This window comes from Eurosta solidaginis, chromosome 2 (genome assembly GCF_040869045.1).
Source record: "Eurosta solidaginis isolate ZX-2024a chromosome 2, ASM4086904v1, whole genome shotgun sequence".
Lineage (NCBI taxonomy): Eukaryota > Metazoa > Arthropoda > Insecta > Diptera > Tephritidae > Eurosta > Eurosta solidaginis.
In genome coordinates this window covers 78,042,714-78,066,847 of record NC_090320.1, presented here as the reverse complement: position 1 = coordinate 78,066,847, position 24,134 = coordinate 78,042,714, and the positions used below count along the sequence as shown (strand labels likewise).

The 24,134-nt window shown below is 37.8% G+C and overlaps 1 protein-coding gene across 6 annotated transcripts in view; it reads left to right on the top strand.

The window, feature by feature from the left end:
• The window catches only part of drl (derailed), a 380,401-nt gene that overhangs the window by 344,334 nt on the left and 11,933 nt on the right, over positions 1-24,134 (top strand). For all 6 annotated transcript variants that reach the window (XM_067765852.1, XM_067765860.1, XM_067765861.1 and 3 more), the window contains 2 exons: positions 17,954-19,319; positions 21,094-21,390. In XM_067765852.1, the coding sequence (XP_067621953.1) occupies positions 17,954-19,319; positions 21,094-21,390 (1,663 nt within the window). The remainder of the gene's footprint in view (positions 1-17,953; positions 19,320-21,093; positions 21,391-24,134) is intronic.

Genomic DNA, 24,134 nt, shown 5'->3' with positions numbered 1-24,134 from the left:
TGTTGTCTGAAAAAATCATAGAGATCGGTTGTATATATAGTATATATCTCATACAACCTATTGTTCAGATAAGAAACTTTTCGCAATTTCTACCCCATTTTAACAGCTATAAGCTTCAAATTTCACCGATTGCTTACGTATATAGCATATATTGTTGTCTGAAAAAATCATAGAGATCGGTTGTATATATAGTATATATCTCATACAACCGATTGTTCAGATAAGAAACTTTTCGCAATTTCTACCCCATTTTAACAGCTATAAGCTTCAAATTTCACTGATTGCTTACGTATATAGCATATATTGTTGTCTGAAAAAATCATAGAGATCGGTTCTATATATAGTATATATCTCATACAACCGATTGCTCAGATAAGAAACTTTTCGCAATTTCTACCCCATTTTAACAGCTAGAAGCTTCAAATTTCACCAACTGCTTACGTGTATAGCATATATTGATGTCTGAAAAAATCATTGAGATCGGTGATATACATAGTATATATCTCATACAACCGATTGTTCAGATAAGAAACTTTGCGCAATTTCTGCCCCGTTTTAACAGTTAGAAGCTTCAAATTTCACAAAATGCTTTCGTATATAGCATATATTGTTGTCTGAAAAAATCATAGAGATCGGTGGTATATATATTATATACTTCATATAAACTGTCATATTGACCCCTTTTTTACGGCTAGAAGCTTCAAGATTCATCAAATTTCATCAAATAGTTACGTTTATGTCATATATTTTTGAAATACGTGATTCGTAGCCATAGTTTTTACATGCAGACCACAAAAAACGTGAAGCTTTGCATCCTCACACAGATTACCTATGTACCTATTTTTTATTTTATATTTATCTTAAAAATCGTTTAGATATGTTCAAATTTCACCAAATGCTTACGTGTATAGCATATATTGTTGTCTGAGAAAATCATAGATACCGGTGGTATATATAGTATATATCCCATACAACCGATTGTTCAGATAAGAAACTTTGCGCAATTTCTTCCCCATTTTAACAGTTATAAGCTTCAAATTTCACCGATTGCTTACGTATATAGTATGTATTGTTGTGTCAAAAAATCATAGAGATCGGTGATATATATAATATATATATGATGGTATATATAGTATATATATATAGTATATATATATTTTTTTTACGATTTCGGCCCCATTTTAACAGCTAGAAGCTTCAAATTTCACCAACTGCTTACGTGTACAGCATATATTGATGTTTAAAAAATCATTGAGATCGGTGGTACACATAGTATATATCTCATACAACCGATTGTTCAGATAAGAAACTTTGCGCAATTTCTGCCCCGTTTTAACAGTTAGAAGCTTCAAATTTCACAAAATGCTTACGTATATAGCATATATTGTTGTCTGAAAAAATCATAGAGATCGGTCGTATATATATTATATACTTCATATAAATTGTCATTTTGACCCCTTTTTTACGGCTAGAATCTTCAAAATTCATCAAATTTCATCAAATAGTTACGTTTTCGTCATATATTTTTGAAATACGTGATTCGTAGTCATAGTTTTTACACGCAGACCACAAAAAACCAGAAACTTTGCATCCTCACACAAAGTACCTACCCGTTTTTTATTTTATATTTATCTTAAAAATCGTTAAGGTATGTAGATCTGTTCACTATATATTTCTTATCTTATACATCCGATTATTCGGAGATTACGAACGGGATAAGATTATTGTTCAGCCCCATTCATGAAAGGTATGAAGTCTTCGGCACAGCCGAAGACAGTCCCGTTCTTACTTGTTTATTTTATATTTATCTTAAAAATCGTTTAGATATGTTCAAATTTCACTAAATGCTTACGTGTATAGCATATATTGTTGTCTGAGAAAATCATAGAGATCGGTGGTATATATAGTATATATCCCATACAACCGATTGTTCAGATAAGAAACTTTGCGCAATTTCTTCCCCATTTTAACAGCTTGAAGCTTCAAATTTCACCAAATGCTTACGTGTATAGCATATATTGTTGTCTGAAAAAATCATAGAGATCGGTGGTATATATATTATATACCCCATATAAACTCAATTTTTGCCACCCTTTTTACGGCTAGAAGCTTCAAAATTCATCAAATTTCATCAAATAGTTACGTTTACGTCATATATTGTTGAAATGCGTGATTCGCAGTCATAGTTTTTACACCCAGACCACAAAAAACCAGAAACTTTGCATCCTCACACAAATTACCTACCTGTTTTTATTTTATATTTATCTAAAAAATCGTTAAGGTATGCAGATCTGTTCACTATATATTTCTTATCTTATACATCCAATTATTCGGAGATTACGAACGGGATAAGATTATTGTTCAGCCCCATTCATGAAAGGTATGAAGTCTTCGGCACAGCCGAAGACAGTCCCGTTCTTACTTGTTTTTATCCAATTTTGGTTTGCTTAATACAAGAACAACTTGATGAAACAAATTATTTGGCGTTTCATTTGTGAAACGTCCCCGAGAATCCTTCTTTGTGCATTTAATAATAACATCACGTTCTTGGTGACTTGTTTTATATCCAATGTTCCACAAACTACTTTTGTTGTACTCTAAGTACTTCACTTTTGAGAAAGGAACGATGCTGTAACTTAAGAGCCCAGCATTTTGTGAATAATTTCTAAAGTCTTCAGGAACCATTTGAAGAATTTTCAAATGAGTGTTCGGGTAATTTGCGTTCTTTAAAATACGCAATAGAGTTAGAGGGCTAGAAATTACCAAATTTTTCAAAGCTTTTTCAATAGTGCTATGCACGCAATCCACTTCTTGAATTACGGAATGTATAGGCTCCGAAAACTTTTGTATTACACTTATAATAGAAGATTTATTTAAAAAGTACAGACGAGCAGTTGACGTTATTTGATTGCGATTTTGGGGAACGCATGAATCACTCCATAAGATAATCTTCACGATTTCAGGATGATCCTTTTCTACAGCACTCAAGATTTTGATCAATGCGCTTGCTATGTCATTTCCGCCTCTTCCCCCGCAAGTCTCATACCATATGGCACAATAAGTTTCTTTGACCCCGTTAGCTTTAATTAACGTTCCTGTTAAATTGAACGTATTTAATTTTCGCTAATAATAAAAATTTGAAGCAAAACATTTAGACAAAGTTATTACATTCTCGAGATCGTAGCAGAGTATAGCAAGCGATTGATCAACATTCCGGCGACCCTTTTCTCTTTCGGCTTTACAAAAATTTTTTTCTTCAATATGTTTATAAAATTCATCCTTTTTTATCTTCGGAACACGCTTTTTCATTGTTCGCATTGATCTTTTTTAGGGCAAAATAAAACGATAAATTAAAAGAATTATTGAAAGTATTTCTGTAAATATTTAGAGATACCGGTTCAATATATTTTTCTCTGTATAAATGGTACATTTTTTGTACATTTAAATGGCTCTCCAAATATTTACGAGAAGTTGACGAGCGACAGTAATGGGAGTCAATAGTAGGGAAACTAAGTATGTGTTCATTTTCTTCTTCAATTTTAGCAATACTTGTTTTTGGTCTACCATGATTCTCTCGTGTTGAGTGGACAATCCCTTCCTCGTCGGCAGAAACATTAAATAAATAATACACTTTTCTTTCAGATATCCCGATGGTTCTAAGAAAAACTGTTTGCAAACTTTTAAAGTTGCGTTATTAGTTTTAAAATAGTAATGGAAAGATCTTCTTTTACGCAGGGTAGAAGACCTTTCCGAAGACTTTCGGCGACGCTTTGCTTCAGACGGCTTAACAAATGAAAGAAGATAGCATTTTTTCTCTGCGTCGTTGAGTTCCAATACTTGGTGTGAAGTTCTGCACGGGCATGCTCATTAAAATGTTGGGTACATTGATGAAAGCACTTCTCGCCGCAAGGCAAGCCCATCTTTCTTCCAGATCTCTGTATACCATTCCTGTCCGTATATGGTTTTCCTCTTTCTCTTAATTTTTTCTTATGTTCTGCTTCCATAAGCTGGGATTCCTTTGGCGTTTTCTAGTGGGTGTTGGAGACTCAGTGCAAGCTGAAATGATAAAGTTGTAAGACTTTTTGTTTATATATTAAGGAACTATAAACAACTCACAAGAACTGTAGTCAGAGGGTAGTGATCGAAAGATGGCCCGTGAAGTACTTGTAGATGCACTTATGTCAAGGATACCTCCAGCATTTTCGTAAAATTTTTTAAGGTTGCACGGTGGTATATTTTCTTCTTCAAATGAATGACTGGAACTATATTATTTTATATCTTATTTCTGTTAATATGTGAAAATGGTTTAAGTACTTACTCATACAAAGTGTCGCTTGTTTCGCCATTGTGAGTGGAGTCCGCCAATATTTCCCCCATCATCCTAAAATATTTTTCAATATATTTAAATAATATTTGATACACACTATTTTTATACTCAGTTGAGCAGAGCTCACAGAGTATATTAAGTTTGATTGGATAACGGTTGGTTGTACATATATAAAGGAATCGAGATAGATATAGACTTCCATATATCAAAATAATCAGGATCGAAAAAAAATTTGATTGAGCCATGTCCGTCCGTCCGTCCGTCCGTCCGTCCGTTAACACGATAACTTGAGTAAATTTTGAGGTATCTTGATGAAATTTGGTATGTAGGTTCCTGAGCACTCATCTCAGATCGCTATTTAAAATGAACGATATCGGACTATAACCACGCCCACTTTTTCGATATCGAAAATTTCGAAAAACCGAAAAAGTGCGATAACTCATTACAAAAGACAGATAAAGCGACGAAACTTGGTGGATGGGTTGACGTTATGACGCAGAATAGAAAATTAGTAAGATTTTGGACAATGGGCGTGGCACCGCCCACTTTTACAAGAAGGTAATTTAAAAGTTTTGCAAGCTGTAATTTGGCAGTCGTTGAAGATATCATGATGAAATTTGGCAGGAACGTTACTACTATTACTCTATATGTGCTAAATAAAAATTAGCAAAATTGGATGAAGAACACGCCCACTTTTTAAAAAAAAATTTTTTTTAATTCAAATTTTAACATAAAATTTAATATCTTTACTGTATATAAGTAAATTAAGTCAAAATTCAACTCCAGTAATGATATGATGCAACAAAATACAAAAATAAAAGAAAATTTCAAAATGGGCGTGGCACCGCCCATTTTCATTTAGTTTGTCTAGAATACTTTTATTGCCATAAGTCGAACAAAAATTTACCAATCCTTCTCAAATTTGGTAGGAGCATAGATTCTATGACGGTAACTGTTCTCTGTGAAAATGGGCGAAATCGGTGGAAGCCACGCCCAGTTTTTATACACAGTCCACCGTCTGTCCTTCCGCTCGGCCATTAACACAATAACTTGAGCAAAATCCGATATATCTTTACTAAACTTAGCCCACGTACTTACCTGAGCTCACTTTTTCTTGGTATAAAAAATGGGCGAAATCTGACCATAACCACGCCCACTTTATCGATATCGAAAATTACGAAAAATGAAAAAAATGCCATAATTCTATACCAAATACGAAAAAAGTGATGAAACATGGTAACTGGATTGGTTTATTGACGCAAAATATAACTTTGGAAAAAACTTTGTAAAATGGGTGTGAAATGGGTGAAAAAGTTCTACAAGGCGAAATCAACAGCCCTTGGAATCTTGGCAGGAATACTGTTAGTGGTATTGCATATATAAATAAATTAGCAGTACCCGACAGATGATTTTCTGGATCACCTGGTCCAAATTTTGGTCGATATCGCGAGAACGCCTTCACATATACATCTAAGGGCCACTCCCTTTTAAAACCCTCATTAATACCTTTAATTTGATATCCATATCGTACAAAAACATACCAGAGTCACCCCTGTCCCACCCTAATGGCGATATCTCGAAAAGGCGTCCACCTATAGACCTAATGCCCCCTCCCTCTTAAAATGCTCAGTAACACCTTTCGTTTGATACCCATATCGTACAAACATTCTAGAGTCACCCCTGGCCCACCCTAATGGCGATATCTCGAAAAGGCGTCCACCTATAGACCTAGTGTCCACTCCCTCTTAAAATGCTCAGTAACACCTTTCGTTTGATACCCATATCGTACAAACATTCTAGAGTCACCCCTGACCCACCCTAATGGCGATATCTCGAAAAGGCGTCCACCTATAGACCTAATGCCCACTCCCTCTTAAAATGCTCAGTAACAGCTTTCGTTTGATACCCATATCGTACAAACATTCTAGAGTCACACCTGGCCCACCCTAATGGCTATATTTCGAAAAGGCGTCCACCTATAGAACTAAGGATTACTCCCTTTTAAAATACTCATTACCACCTTTCATTTGATACACATATCGTACAAACACATTCTAGAGTCACCCTGGCCCACCCTAATGGCGATATCTCGAAAAGGCGTCCACCTATAGACCTAATGTCCACTCCCTCTTAAAATGCTCAGTAACACCTTTCGTTTGATACCCATATCGTACAAACATTCTAGAGTCACCCCTGGCCCACCCTAATGGCGATATCTCGAAAAGGCGTCCACCTATAGACCTAATGTCCACTCCCTCTTAAAATGCTCAGTAACACCTTTCGTTTGATACCCATATCGTACAAACATTCTAGAGTCACCCCTGTCCCACCCTAATGGCGATATCTCGAAAAGGCGTCCACCTATAGACCTAATGCCCGCTCCCTCTTAAAATGCTCAGTAACACCTTTCGTTTGATACCCATATCGTACAAACATTCTAGAGTCACACCTGGCCCACCCTAATGGCGATATCTCGAAAAGGCGTCCACCTATAGAACTAAGGATTACTCCCTTTTAAAATACTCATTACCACCTTTCATTTGATACCCATATCGTACAAACACATTCTAGAGTCACCCTGGCCCACCCTAATGGCGATATCTCGAAAAGGCGTCCACCTATAGACCTAATGCCCACTCCCTCTTAAAATGCTCAGTAACACCTTTCGTTTGATACCCATACCGTACAAACATTCTAGAGTCACCCTTGGTCCAGCTTTATGGCGATATCTCGAAAAGGCGTCCACCTATAGAACTAAGGATTACTCCCTTTTAAAATACTCATTACCACCTTTCATTTGATACCCATATCGTACAAACACATTCTAGAGTCACCCTGGCCCATCCTAATGGCGATATCTCGAAAAGGCGTCCACCTATAGACCTAATGCCCACTCCCTCTTAAAATGCTCAGTAACACCTTTCGTTTGATACCCATATCGTACAAACATTCTAGAGTCACCCTTGGTCCACCTTTATGGCGATATCTCGAAAAGGCGTCCACCTATAGGACTAAGGATTACTCCCTTTTAAAATACTCCTTACCACCTTTCATTTGATACCCATATCGTACAAACACATTCTAGAGTCACCCCTGGCCCACCCTAATGGCGATATCTCGAAAAGGCGTCCACCTATAGACCTAATGCCCACTCCCTCTTAAAATGCTCAGTAACACCTTTCGTTTGATACCCATATCGTACAAACATTCTATAGTCACCCCTGGCCCACCCTAATGGCGATATCTCGAAAGGGCGTCCACCTATAGACCTAATGCCCACTCCCTCTTAAAATGCTCAGTAACACCTTTCGTTTGATGCACATATCGTACAAACACATTCTAGAGTCACCCCTGGCCCACCCTAATGACGATATCTCGAAAAGGCGTCCACCTATAGACCTCATGCCCACTCCCTCTTAAAATGCTCAGTAACACCTTTCGTTTGATACCCATACCGTACAAACATTCTAGAGTCACCCCTGGCCCACCCTAATGGCGATATCTCGAAAAGGCGTCCACCTATAGACCTAATGCCCACTCCCTCTTAAAATGCTCAGTAACACCTTTCATTTGATTCCCATATCGTACAAACACATTCTAGAGACACCTCTGGTCCACCTTTATGGCGATATCTCGAAACGGCATCCACCTATGGAACTAAGGATCACTCCTTTTCAAAATACTCATTAACAGCTTTCATTTGATACCCATATCGTACAAACACATTATAGAATCACCCCTGGTCCACCTTAATGGGGACATCTCGAAAAGGCGTCCACCGATAGACCTAAGGCCCACTCCCTCCTAAAATGCTCAGTAACACCTTTCATTTGATACCCATATCGTACAAACAAATTCTAGAGTCAGCCCTGGTCTACCTTTATGGCGATATCCCTAAATGGCGTTCATCCATAGAACTATGGCCTACTCTCTCTTAAAATACTCTTTAATACCTTTCATTTGATACACATGTTATACAACCACATTCCAGGGTTACCCCAGATTGATTTTCCTTATTTCGTCTCCATAGCTCTCAACTGAGTATGTTATGTTCGGTTACACCCGAACTTAGCCTTCCTTACTTGTTTATTATTAAAAGTATAATAGACGTATATTTTAACTTACGCTGAGAGACCTTCGTCTAAATTTGCCGCAGGCGATGACTCCTCTAACCCCAGCGGGTTAGGGGATCAGAATATACCCACGGTAGGTATGCCTGTCGTAAGAGGCGACGAAAATACCAAATTCAAGGGGCTGTGTAGCGTAACCCTTCAGATTGCCAGCGCAATATATAGCTTCTCCAAACCCAATTGTCAACCTCACCTATCCGCGGCGAATCCTGTTTCACTAACAGACGAGGCTCTGGCGACCCCAAAGCTCCTCATGGAACTTGGGGGTAGGGAGGGAGGGAATGGCCTGAAGATTTAATGTGGCCACATAAATCGTTCCCGAGATGGTCGGGCTAGCACCTTAATGGTGCTATGGTACCGGAGCGTACCGGATTTGTATCCGGAAAAGGACCATCACATCGATAACACTCCCCAAAGCCTTCGGGGAGCAACCTTATCGCTACAACAACAACAACAACTCCACCATCTTAAACGCACAACGATAGGCAGCTGACTGAAGAAATTACATGCATTACACCGCTTAAGCTATGTATGAATGCGACAATTGTTTACAATTTTTCTGCAAATGTTGTATGTGGTCAGTTTGGCGCCACTTACGACAAATGTTTAATAACAATAATGGAATATGAATTTCTATAGAAATCTGTCGTATGTGACATATTCCTAGCACATACGACAAAAAACATACCCAAAAGGTTATTTTTGGTAACATGCGACAAATTGCATACTAAATAACTCGAAAACTAAACGAGATAGGAAAAAATGGATCGAAGAAATTGAAAGCTTAGGCTCAATTTAGTTATTCTGCATCAAAAGTTGAAAATCGCTAAATTTCACATTCGCCGTTCGTTTTCTGGGGCGACGAATTCAGAACTGCAACCGGTTAAGAAATAGCCAAAGCGAAACTACTTTAGGCCTGTCTTCTATAGAACCTTTAGAAAGCGAACTGCAAAGTAATACACTGGCGACAATAAAGGGTTGACGAAGGATCAACGGCCATAACGCCAATTGACTTAACGAACATTTCAAATGGCCACAATGTCAATTGAAGTTATGAACATATGAAATGGTTACAGCGTCAAATTTCAAATAGTTTTATTGTCAACTATATTGACACTATGACCATTCTGCTTTTCTGAAATGGCCATAAAGCAAACTTATTTTGTTTCGTACCTACACGTATAAAAATGTTAACAGTTAGTGAAGTTGGCTAGCTCATCCGCCTTTTCGTATCTATATAAATATTTCCATATGATCGGTTCTCCAATATATATCCCGACTATTTCTATGGACTGCTTACAGTCTAACACGCTTAGTGCTATGCAAGAATGCTGCTCTAGTTTCTACTTACCTGTCAATTTAAAAGTTTACGCGAGGGCGGTTAAAGCTTCTTTCCGTCAATGTTTCCATCGCTTTCACGGCAACTACTCGCACCAAGGGCTGGATTAACCCTCAGCGGGACCCTAGGCAACCATCAATTTGGGAGCCCTTTTTTCACGTCCGTTGCCTTCTTTTTTCGATTAAAAAATACAAACTTATTCTTTCATAAAAATTTTATTGTCACAATGAAATAATATCAATAAAATTACTATGTAGATTTTAAACATGTCGTTTTCTACATTTGTTTTCGGCAAATTCATCAATATCGATTTTGTTCAATAAATCTGACTCAATGGAAAGTATACCTAACAACCCGAGTCGCTCTTGTCGCGATGTACTTCTTTCAGCAGCTTTGATTCTTTGTAATTGCGAGAAGGATCGTTCGGCAGATCAGTTTGTTATTTGTGAACTTTGGAATTGTTTCATTTCAATGAAAAATTCTTCCAAATCTCTAGAATAAAAACGAACTAAGTTATTTATAGCTTCGTGGAGGTCTCCAGCACTTAGAATAAAGTTGATGAGTAATGCAAATCTCTCTGAAACTGCCATATACACTTTCGCACGGCGTTTGATTTCACTGTGAAGATTGTCGATGATTTCGAGGAAACCTTTTGTCCTAAAATCATCGCGAGGCGAAAATTCTACTTCTGGACTTCTGGAGCATTTCCGTCATTGGGTTGGTTTTTTCTACGACGAGTACATTTTACGATTTCTGTATATCCTGCACCAGGTAATAATTGTTTTGTTTTTTCCTCGAAATCCTTGAACTTTTCACGGAATGAAACTAAACTCTCTTCTATCGATCCGTACAAAAAACCACACGTTTGCAAATCTGCTTTTTCATTTTGCAATGACTTACTCATTGAACGCATAGCAGTCAAAATAGAGTTCCATAAAATCAACATTAAACCAAATTCGAATTTTTGAATTTTATTCGCGCTACACGTCGCCTCATAACGAGTATCAATATTTTGTGATTAATACTCAGCAATGATTTCTAGAACCTCTAATACGATATCAAATGAATCGTAAACTGCCTCCGTCGCATTCGAATGTGCTTCCCAGCGTGTAGTTGACGATGTCTTCAAAGTTTTCTCAATGTTTATTATATTTTTTAATACGCCCCAACGATAGATGGAAGCGGAAAAAATTATATAATGTCTGCATAATGGCGAAAAATCTACTACTACTCCAACCAAATTAAGGGAATGTGCGGAACAGGGAACATAGATCGCATTCCCATTTAAACTCAATATTCTTGCTTGCACACCTTTATACCTTCCGGACATGTTTAATGCGTTGCCATATTATTGTCCTCTACAATTTTGAATATCTAAACTACAGTCTTCAGTAAGAAACTTTAAAGTTTGATTCGCTAGATTTTCACCAGTATGACCTTCCAACTGAAGAAAAGTTATAAACCTTTTTTACTATTCAATATACTCTCCTTTCACTTCGATACACTTCTTTGCACGCTCATACTATTTGTCAAATGATTCGGAAATGTCTTTTTTAGGAACTTTGTACAGTTTGTCGGTCGTCGCCTTTTGAATTCGGTCAATTGAGTTTTATTTATTTGAGTAAAATTTATTTTCAGTTCTGATTATATTTTTATTTCACTCTCTAGAATTTTATGTTTGTAAGAAAATTTTAGAAGTCTTTTTAATTTTTCGGGGGCCCCCGATTCTGCCTACTCTTTAATCCGGCGCTGCTCGCACTTGAAAAACACTACAGTGATCTGACAGCTTGCAGGATCTGTTTGATTCCTGATCAGCACGCAACGATTCTCTAAGTGGCTATAGCTACGTCACCGTTATTTTATGTGGTATCACAACGGACATTATTAATGCTGTCCAAGTGAGCTTCTCTTACCATGGCAGCTAACCTAACCTAACAGTATACCCTACCCTTTCCATTAGTTTGGAATCATCGGTGTGTACGAGTATCGCCTCGTACGTTATTTGAGTACCGTTTCGCCAACCTTCCACTTCTATTTGTTGCTCTAAAATCCTCATCAAAGCGCAGTTACGGCGTCAGGTAGCCAGTGCGTCCAATATTTGATTGCGCTATACTACTATGGCCGTATGAGCCGCGCTCAAGCTTTCTCTGGGCGTTGAGTCGAATTGGTTTTGTTAACGCTTAGGGCATGTAAAGTACGAGGGATGAACTGGTATCAGGAAGCTGGTGGTGTGAAGACGTGAATTAGTTTGCTACTTCATACCAGGGTGGCACTGTTTAGGTGCACTACTCTGAGGGTCCTCGGTTCAACTCTTAACTAGAAAACAGTTTTTCTAACCGGAAATAATTCACTCATATGCCTTGCAGATGCCGTTCGGAGTCGGCATAAAATATGTAGGTCCCATCCCGCCAATTTGTTGGGAAAATTAAAAGGCGCACGATCTCGGAGATAAATCGCGCAAAGTATTTCTTTGTTTTTTTATGTCACATAGCAAACTGAAATGACCCAACCATTTCGTCATGCTGTTCAATGCTTGTTTTTAAACCACAAGCATATCGATTTGGGGTCGTTACAATGTTTTTTTTCCTAACCTGCTCTCGTTGACGGGGCTCTCGTAAAGTCCACCATGCGGTTATGTAATTATCAGCTTTTAGACATTGCTGGTGCACCACCAAAGCAAAGGATACTAATACAATCTAACGCATACTATAATCAAAGGCCCAAACAAATAGAAAAAATTAAATTCAAAGCATAAAAGTGTTGGAATGATAATACGGACATAGCTGCAATAGCCAAAAGTTATTTAGTGCAAACTACATACAACATCCAACGAGTATGTATGTAGATATGCTTTAATGATAGTGGCACTAAAGGTACACGTGTGACAGCAGCTCGTACATGACGGCACAATTACAAGAATATGTGGTAGGACAGTAAATCGAATGCCCCCAAAGTCATGGTCAGAGATAGTGTGAGCTTAGAATGGTGCATCTTTTTGTCGACATACGGTATGTTTTTGAATGGGCCACAACCGAACACAATGTCTCTCTCTCCTTTGCTTGCCAAACACAACCTCAGACAGACTTTAATGGTTGCTGGTTGGTAAGTTAGTAGCAGCGGATATTCTCAAATTGAAATCGAGTTAACAATATATTGGCAGTGAAGTGTGTTGCTGTTGTTTTGCATTTGCATTGTCCACGTTTGCTAATCTGAGTCAGAAGCAAATGCGCTTTTTCGCAATCAACTTTGATTTAAAATCCCACAAAATGGTTGCAACGAATGACACTTTGGCTTTGGTGTTAGCCAAACTGTTAACTAGATATAATGGTTGTACGTACATACATTTGCATGTATGGGATAAAACTATAACCTAACAAACACTGAAGTTAGATAAAGACTAGAGGAGGATTAGATAACTACCCTTGCTCTCGAATCTTCAATGTTAGAGGACGACTCGGGAAATAATGGGGAAAAAACGTCTCGAAAAATGGAACCTCATTATAAAATCGTTAAAAAATATAATACTGAAATTACCTCTAATGGATTTCTCCAATGGGATCCTAAAGGAAATTGAATTTCAAAAGTTGTCTGATCAATTTCGACTCGATTATAGTGTACTTTTCTAACAATTTTTTTTTCTAGTCGAGGCACTCTAATGACTATGTTTGCTGGGAATATACAAAATCGTAGACTTGCAAAACTATCGATAGTACGATAATCTAGATAAAAATTTCCAACTGCTAAGAAATTCATATTTATTTTTGCACGTACATACATATTTACATCGAAAATAAGTAAAACCTGCGAGCTCTCTGAGCTCACAATCTTAAATATTAATGTGGAAAGATTTCTGTTGAAATAAAGTGTAAAACTATCGATAGAACACAAAACTATTGATATTTTTTGATGTATTTGAAACAACCACCAATAGTCTCAAAAAACTTAACATCGATTGTGCCACTCTACAAAATAAAAATACATTTTTAAAAGTTGAGAATTCACTCTGGAATGTAGTAGCATATTCCGGACTACTCCTCACTGAAAACTTGCGATGGAAAGGAAAAGAGAAAAGGGAGACACTTGTATAGTGAAGCGTATAAGTAAAGTCCGCACGAACTGGGAGCTCAACAAAGCTCTCACGCTTCTCCTGTCCTCCATTTTAAAGTGGCTACCCGCTTCTCAACATGCCTGAGGCAGATTTATTTGACTAGGGGTTGTACAAGTACCTTCCCCTGATGGATGGCTTGCAATAATGAGCGGTGTCTAGAGAAGATGGAATGGTTCTTCAAGAGCTTGGGAGATAAGTTTTCTGGAAAATGTAATAGCACTGTCTTTGATGCCAACGGCGAGTATAGAAGGAGGTGTAACGAATGATGAGCTGTATGAGATTTATGCAGATGTGAAGATAGTGCAGCGAATAAAAGCTCAACGGCTTCGCTGTGTAGGTAATGTTAGGCGAATGGGTGAAAACGCTCCGACCAAGATAGTATTTCAATCGACACCGCTATTTGGAAGTAGAGGAACGGAGAGACATCTACTGATTTGGAAAAAGGAAAGTGGAAGGTGGCGACTAATTTATCCAATCGTTATGACAGTTTAGAATAATATAAAATCTGTATCCTTTTTCTCAAGTTCAACTTCGCGATAGGAATTATTAAAAAATGCAGTTACAACTATCGTCGATGTGCTGGTGAATATAGCTTGTACGAGGAAAGATCGATACCCTAAGTTCATTTCTGGTATGAAATCTTAACGATTGTGTGTAGCTCAGATTACAAGATCCTAGAGTAAATTTTAGCGAATCAGGAATCATTAGCGACTGAACTACATGAAATCCGAGACACGATCTGTGAAGAGGAAATAATAAAAGAGCTAAAAGCGAACACTTTATATATGAAAATGTTGAATTTAGTTTACTATATATGTATGCCTCTTACTTAAAAATTGTTACCGTACTTACTCAGCTGGCGATATAATCCAAAGTGCACGAGAGCTGGGTTATCTCAGAAGGCGAAGTCCATCAGCCGACGTGTGCAATAGGACTCGATAACGAAAACTCAAAGTGATTTGGACAGAATACCAGTATCGAGTACTCGGTACCCGCTTCCCACAGTGACAGCTGCAAGTCACAATGTAGTGAATTAGAATACTGTACTAAACAATTATTGTGGCGAATACTAGCAGTTTCGGGACATTATTTTGCCGTTTTAAAAAAATGCTGCACACCACAGCAGCAATGTTAGCAGATGAAACAACAAACAGCTACGCACACATGAACACAGCAGCTAAGAGCGTAGACTACATTACACACACATGTACAGCGCCGCAAAGAGAGCAGATGACAACAGCGAATATGAGACGCAGCAGATGAGATAAGTAAATAAGCAACTAATCAGGAATGCTGTTCGCGAAAAGTCTAGACCAAGTGTCGGCAAAAATGTTGTGTGGATGTATTAGTAAGAGCGTTTTGATCGCACGAACCAATTGATTCACTGATCATTCGCTTGTTAGACTGCAACGGCTAAGCACACAATAAATAATAAATTATTGATGCGCACAATGGCAAGCGAATATTTTATGCTGCTTGATAGGAATTTCATAAAGACCTGCTTTTTGATCAATTTTTATAAAGGTAGTCCTTAAAATGTTTTTATTATCTTTTACTTACTACTTTAAATTCCACTTGCATATACAAATAGATCCCTATAATTTTCCTAATAAATACATACGTTTTTTACTATTACTATTAATATTTACGAATTTAAGACTGACACCTGATTGTTCTAGAAATAAATGGGCAACAAAACTATATATACACTAAAAAATTAAGAATTTTGATGAAAATTCGCCAAATTTCGAGAATTTTTAGTATTATTTTCAAATAAAATTTACAGTCTCTATTAGATCCTGTTGCATTTTTTCATATTAAATTAGTTAAATTAATTCATATTAATAAAATGTATTTACGTAAATACGTGCATATATTTTTCGCTGCGCAACTAGCGATACCAACACTCGATGTTGACACGCCAATTGCTCATTGCAGACCGAACCATTCACTAAACAAAGAGCGCAGGCTATCTGTGTGAGTTGCTCACCATCTTAAGATGTATGAAACGCCGATATCTGGTCTAGACCCTTGGAGAGATAGGCGAAAGAGGAAACTGAGGGTATGCCTGTAAATCAAGAGCATTTTATATACAGAATATTTGACTGTATATAAACTTGAAATTCCCAACTTTAGATATTAATATATTGAGGACCGTTTTCCCATGTTACCTCTGAGGTTTATTCGCCCGACAAAAACATTTTTTGGAAAAAAACTTGTGTTTGTTAAAAATTTTAAACTTCACATGGGAAAACGGCCCTTAGGTAGAGGTTTTTATCATTTCACCTGCGACATCATTGAACCTTTTACTAAACTCGATCATTTGTCCACCTATCGCCAAAAACGAGTTTCTTTCAATATTTAATTAGGTTCAATATTGTATAATAATTAATGCAATTACAATTTGGCCGGTCTCTTAAACTGTTTATTAAATTGAGCGATTTTTATACGTACTACAGCCCTGCCTTGCCATCCATTTTTGATCCTGTAATTGGGGCTAAAACAGTACAGTATCATCGTGAAATTATAAGTCTACATATAAGTATAAAACTCTCCATATTTGTATTTTATTTCAAACGTGATTCGCTCATAAAGACGTCTTTTTACGACTTAATCGCTCAAAAATACCTTCTTCGCAGCCGCATTATGTTAACCCTCCCCTCTTTTTTATATCCACATTGGCAATTCGAGCTATTTTTCCAAGGTATCACCAGTATACTACTCTACATATTCCGTGTGCAGTCCTGTGAGTACATTAGACTTATCCAGAAAAAATTTGTTTCGAGCATTGTGTCTTAAAGTTAATTGAAAAATTATATTTATTATTTTACTCTGGTGCCTCATATGCAGGTCTTTCAGCTGTATACTAACAAAGTTACTCTTATCAATAAAAATGGGGACTGAAGGCTAATGATGCGTATTTTGACTGGATACTGATTTTTGACGTCGCATTCTTTAAAAAAATGCTTCGTCAGTGAGAGCAGTTCAGTTTGGTCATCGAGCAAACTTCTGGTAACACCATGGACATGTTGAGTCTGCGTGAGGTCCCAACGGACCGGCTGCCAACTCAACCTAACCTTATCTAACCGGACAAATTGAAAGACTTTGTTAAAGCCTTTTGCAAAAGCGGTGTTAATGCTATACTAACCGGAGAGAATTTCAACCACAAAGAGAATATTTACTACAGCGTGACGAGGAATAACTGTTTAAATGAAAGTTTTATTAAAACTGTGAAAGGTTTTTATTAATTAAAAAAAATGTGTTGTTTATATTTTAGTAGCCTTTAGGTTAAAGTTTAATCATTAGCTAAAAATTATCCTCGTCCGTTTTGTTAGAATGCTTCGTGAAAGCTACGCTGGCAGCACGTACGACTTAGTTGAATTAGACCGAGGTAAGCTAGGTGCTTATTATTAATTTGTACGACTAAGGGCCGTTCTCTCATGCGAACTTCGAAATTTATCTTCCCTATCAACACAAATTTTGATTACATAAAATTGTTTTATGGGACAAATAACAAACAAATATTTTGAATCTGTTCGCAAAAAAAGGAAACAAAATTCGGAAACAGTCTATTATACGTAAACATATACAAAGAGACTTGCGTTCGTATGTTTTATTATCGTCCAGACCATAGTTTGTAGCCAACTCTTTTAAACACCCAATAAAAATAATATGGAAATTGTCAGCTCCTCGTGGTAATATGTGTATGTGTCTTGCCCATGCATATTCATTTTCATATTCACATAACTTGGCCATCATTGCAGAGAACTCTGACACTTTATATTAATCGCCAACCACTTAATCGTCCTGTCAGTATCAGCAAAGTCCAATAAAAGGGAAATGCTCGTCATTCTCTCCTGCGTACAATCCTTTATCCTTTCCATTTTGCAGTGGTCCTAAAAGGTTTGTATGTTGCATCCTATTGTACTCACGCCATTCATAGTTTTGGTGCTTTCGTTTTCAGCCTTTTTACTTTATGAGCTGAGTTATGAAATTTACTCGAATTTACTGTGGCATTTTAATGATGAACGTTATCTTCTCTCTTGCAGGTGTATCTGCTGAGCTGTATTATGTGCGCGATGGACAAGTCAACGATTATGCGCTCAACTTTGCCGTCCCTGTACCGGCCAACGTCAACGAGATATCATTCACATGGCAAAGTCTGGCCCATCATCCGCTTCCATATAGTGTAAACATTCTTACATCACAGCCATTCGTGCTACCAAGGCCAATGCTGAATATTTCGCGCATCGGCGAAATTCCGTTAGAGCCGCAGACATTCGCTGTCAGTTTAAAGTGTTCTGGCACACGCGGCGCTGAAGTGGAGGTCACCATTGCCATTGAAATTATACTGGACCGCAAGACGAACAACATAACCGATCTGATGTTTAAACGTAAAAAAATTTGCCTTGCTGGACCACAGGATGATGCTCGCCATAGTAGTAGCAATGGTGGTGGCATTGGTAGTAACAATAACAAACACGTTAACCATCCAATTGAAGGTAGTATAATGGAAGATGCTTCAAGTGGTAAAGCCGCACATGATACCGAAACTGTCAAGTTGGGCGGAGGGGGTATGAGTGGGCATGTGGCTGGCAGTGATGAGCATCACACAATGGATGAAAACTTACTGGGTGGGGGGCGAATGAGTGGTGCAGGTACGGTGTTACACGATTTCGATCCCATGTTAAAGGAGACACTTGCTCCACCTACCAGCGGTGTAACCACACTCATAATTGGTAGTATACTTGCTTTGTTACTCGTGGTTACACTTATCGTTATAGCGTATTGCGCTAAAGGTCCGACGAAACGTCAAAATCATGGTGTACATCTTATCAAGACTTCAAGTTTCCAACGACTGCCCACAATATCGTCAACTGCACACAATTCAATCTATGTATGTCCTTCAGTAATTACGCCAACTTATGCGACTCTCACACGTCCTTTTCGAGAGTATGAACATGAACCGGAGGAATTTAATCGCCGTCTCAATGAATTAACAGTACAAAAGTGTCGGGTGCGTCTGTCCAGTTTGGTACAGGAGGGTACGTACGGACGCATTTACAAAGGTACTTACAATGATTGTCAGGAAGTGTTGGTTAAAACGGTAGCGCAACATGCCAGTCAAATGCAAGTGTCTTTGCTGTTGCAAGAAGGCATGATGCTTTATGATGCTGCGCATCCCAACGTACTCTCCGTTTTGGGTGTCACCATCGAAGATTTCACCACACCATTTGTGCTATATCCAGCGGGCAATAATTTGCGCAACTTAAAGTTGTTCTTACAAGAACCTGCCTACGCGCGAAGCGTAACCACCATACAGACTGTGCTGATGTCCTCACAACTCGCAATGGCCATGGAGCACCTGCACAATCACGGAGTTATACATAAAGATGTTGCGACCAGAAGTTGTGTGTAAGTATATTCATACTATATTGTTCATAAGAAAGTCGGTTTCAATCAAGTAAATCGGTATTAAAGCATTGATTTATAGACCGAATAATGTACTGGAAGCTTAAAAAATGTCAAAACCTCCATGACAAACTCCGGTGTCGACTGAAATACCTTTTTGGCCAGAGCGTCTTCGTCCATTCGCATAACCAAAGATTAATCGAAGAGCAAAGATGTTGCAGGGACGAAAAATAGTGCGAAGCAAGCTTCACAAAACCTCTAGTAGGTCACATTCACCACTTACCACAGCAGAAGGGATTCAAGGGGTTGTGTAGCGCAATATATAGCTTCTCCAACCCAATTGTCAACCTCACCTTCGAGCGGCGAATCCCGTTTTACTAACAGACGAGGCTCTGGCGACCCCAATCTCCTCATGGAACTTGGGGGTGGGGAGGGAGGGATGGCCTGAAGGTTCAATGTGGCCATATAAATCGTTCCCGAGATGGTCGGGCCAGCACCTTAATGGTGCTGTGTTACCGGAGCGTATCGGATCTGTATCCGACAAAGGACCATCACATCGATAACACTCCCCAAATCCTTCGGGGAGTAACCTAATCGCTACAACAACAACAACAACCACAGCAGAATTTGTTAACTACCACTGTGTATTTGTTATTTAATAATTATTTGTACACTTTTTATTCAGCTAATATGTTCAGATTTTTACTGTCTAAAACTCCAATCAGTGTATTTCTGTGCTCAAATTATGTTAAAAATTGTGTTAAAGTTTTTGGTGTGGTGGAAGTGACCTACTAGAATTTTGTTACGCTCCGCTGCTTTCCACCGAAGTTTGCGCCTGCAACATCTTTACTCTTCCATCAATCTTTGGCATAAGAAGACCTAGCCAGCGAAGCCTGGCTGCACTATCTGGGCAAAGCTGATATAGTTGACCATTATACCTCCTTAGATATTCGCCGTCGGCATCACAGACAGCACCATAACTTCTCTCTCACACACTCAAGGGGCCATCTCACCTTCTCTCGAAATACTTCACAGTCTCGAATTTATCAACATTGGCCAGGCTGTTAAGGCGCGAATGTTAAATATACCGAGCAGTTTTTCTTCCGTACCAGAAGGTTAATTGAGTTTTTTATTTTCTTTTTTATCTATCATTCTCTGATGTAAATATTCTTGTGGTTGAAATAAAAGTTTCTCACCCAACAACATTTACGTAAGGTTAACAGTTATTTTCTATCAGAAATGTATCTCTCCTCAAATAACTTTTATTAAGTTACTTCTAATTGGTTGCAAGTTAAGCTAGAGCCCTTGTATATTTGTATTAAAATAAAATGAATGTAAGGCGCAATAATCTCTAAATTAGGCCGAGCTTCTCTTCCCATTTGTGTCGTGCTTCTTTTTTAATTTTTCATACAAATTGGCGCGACGCGACCTACTTGTTTTTATGCCGACTCCGAACAGCATCTGAAAGGCAGATGAGTTTTCACTGAGAAGCTTTTCATGGCAGAAATACACTCAGAGCGCTTGCGAATCACTGCCCAGGGGGGACCAAGCTAAGAAAAATTTTCTTCTAATTGAAAAAACTTAATTCTCAAATTTCGATGTTGCTTTGCCCGGGCGTAAACCCAGGTTCTTCGGTGTGGTAGGCGGAGCACGCTACCATCACACCACGACGGTACATTTGATAGCGCATTTATAAAATGTATACAGTACTCATTATAGTTATACCACATATTGATATTTTTTTATTTTATTTCTTTTTTTCATCGACAAATTTCAGCATTGATGATCAACTGCGCGTTAAATTGACTGATAGCTCTCTTAGTCGCGATCTATTCCCAGCCGACTACAACTGTTTGGGTGACGGTGAGAACCGGCCAATTAAATGGATGTCTATCGAGGCAATACAAAAGAAACATTTCAATGAAGGTAGTGATGTGTGGTCTTTCGGAGTTCTGATGTGGGAAATGTGCACACTCGCTAAGATGCCTTATGCAGAGATTGATCCATACGAAATGGAGCATTACTTGAAGGATGGCTACAGATTGGCACAGCCCTACAATTGTCCAGATGAATTGTAAGTAAACACTATAAATATTTTTTCCAAAGTAGATATTAATAGGTACATATGTACATATATACTTACTCATTGTGCACTAGGGAGTTCAACTTTCCGTCGACATTTTTATACTCAGTTGAGCAGAGCTCACAGATTATATTAACTTTGATTAGATAACGGTTAGTTGTACAGGTATAAAGGAATCGAGATAGATATAGACTTCCATATATCAAAATCATCAGTATCGAAAAAAAATTTGATTGAGCCATGTCCGTCCGTCCGTCCGTCCGTTAACACGATAACTTGAGTAAATTTTGAGGTATCTTGATGAAATTTGGTATGTAGGTTCCTGGGCACTCATCTCAGATCACTATTTAAAATGAACGATATCGGACTATAACCACGCTATCGAAACGATATCGAAAATTTCGAAAAACAGAAAAAATGCGATAATTCATTGCCAAAGACAGACAAGGCGATGAAACTTGGTAGGTGTGTTGACCTTATGACGCAGAATAGAAAATTAGTAAAATTTTGGACAATGGGCGTGGCACCGCCCACTTTTAAAAGAAGGTAATTTAAAAGTTTTGCAAGCTGTAATTTGGCAGTCGTTGAAGATATCATGATTAAATTTGGCAGGAACGTTACTCCTATTACATATAGTAATATGCTTAATAAAAATTAGGAAAATCGGAGAACGACCACGCCCACTTTAAAAAAAATTTTTTTAAAGTCAAATTTTAACAAAAGATTCAATATCTTTACAGTATATAAGTAAATTATGCCAAAATTCGACTCCAGTAATGATATTGTGCAATAAAATACAAAAATAAAAGAAAATTTCAAAATGGGCGTGGCTCCGCCCTTTTTAATTTAATTTGTCTAGGATACTTTTAATGCCATAAGTTGAACAAAAATTTACCAATCCTTGTGAAATTTGGTAGGGGCTAAGATTCTTCTAACTGTTTTCTGTGAAAAAGGGCGAAATCGGTTGAAGCCACGCCCAGTTTTTTTACACAGTCGTCCGTCTGTCCTTCCGCTCGGCCGTTAATACGATAACTTGAGCAAAAATCGATATATCTTTACTAAACTCAGTTCTCGTACTTATCTGAACTCACTTTGTATTGGTGTAAAAAATGGACGAAATCCGACTATGACAACGGCCACTTTTTCGATATCGAAAGTTACGAAAAATTACAAAAATGCCATAATTCTATACCAAATACGAAAAAAGGATGAAACATGGTAATTGGATTGGTTTATTGACGCAAAATATAACTTTAGAAAAAAACTTTGTAAAATGGGTGTGACACCTACCATATTAAGTAGAAGTATATGAAAAAGTTCTGCGGGGCGAAATCAAGGGCTTTGAATCTTGGCAGGAATACCGTTCGTGGTATTACATATATAAATAAATTAGCGGTACCCGACAGATGATGTTCTGGGTCACCCTGGTCCACATTTTGGTCGATATCTCGAAAACGCCTTCACATATACAACTACCACCACTCCCTTTTAAAAGCCTCATTAAAACCTTTCATTTGATACACATGTCATACAAATATATTCCAGGGTTACCCTAGGTTCATTTTCCTACATGGTGATTTTCCCTTATTTTGTCTCCATAGCTCTCAACTGAGTATGTAATGTTCGGTTACACCCGAACTTAGCCTTCCTTACTTGTTTTAGTAAAAATTTACTTCTTTAAATCGATTCTAGTTCAAAAACTCGATTTTCATTTAAATTCATAATGCATGTAACAAAACCTTGTCACACGCCATTTTCTCAGTGAAGCTTCCTAGTGGTATATTCCATGCTCTACAACAGTTGCCATAGGTTACTGAATAATATCTACAAAACTTTAATGAAAATATTTTCGGGATGGCAGTATGTTCCATTTATATATTTCGTACTTTCAATGTTCGATTCATGGACACGTAGGATGAGGCTAAGTAGTAACTTTAAAAAGTAGTTTTAGTCCTGAGGCTTGTTCTGATACAAAATGGTACTTATAAAAAAAGGTGTATATTTTAAATGAAGATAATTAAAATTTGTACAGAAAATCGAATTCTTAAAAAAGCTGAACCTCTAAAGCACTTATGTAGAATATTTTTCAACGCCGTAATTATTTTTGTTTCATAATGAATTGGCCGAATGTATGTAGCTTAGGGTGTTCCTTATAAATCAATATTCTGACTTTTACCAGTGTCACCCCTTTAAACGGTGATACCAAGGTAAAACAAGTAAGGAAGGCTAAGTTCGGGTGTAACCGAACATAACATACTCAGTTGAGAGCTATGGAGACAAAATAAGGAAAATCAATCTGGGGTAACCCTGGAATGTGGTTGTATAACATGTGTATCAAATGAAAGGTATTAAAGAGTATTTTAAGAGAGAGTAGGCCATAGTTCTATGGATGAACGCCATTTAGGGATATCGCCATAAAGGTAGACCAGGGCTGACTCTAGAATTTGTTTGTACGATATGGGTATCAAATGAAAGGTGTTACTGAGCATTTTAAGAGGGAGTGGGCCTTAGGTCTATCGGTGGACGCCTTTTCGAGATGTCCCCATTAAGGTGGACCAGGGGTGATTCTATAATGTGTTTGTACGATATGGGTATCAAATGAAAGCTGTTAATGAGTATTTTGAAAAGGAGTGATCCTTAGTTCCATAGGTGGATGCCGTTTCGAGATATCGCCATAAAGGTGGACCAGGGGTGACTCTAGAATGTGTTTGTACGATATGTGCATCAAATGAAAG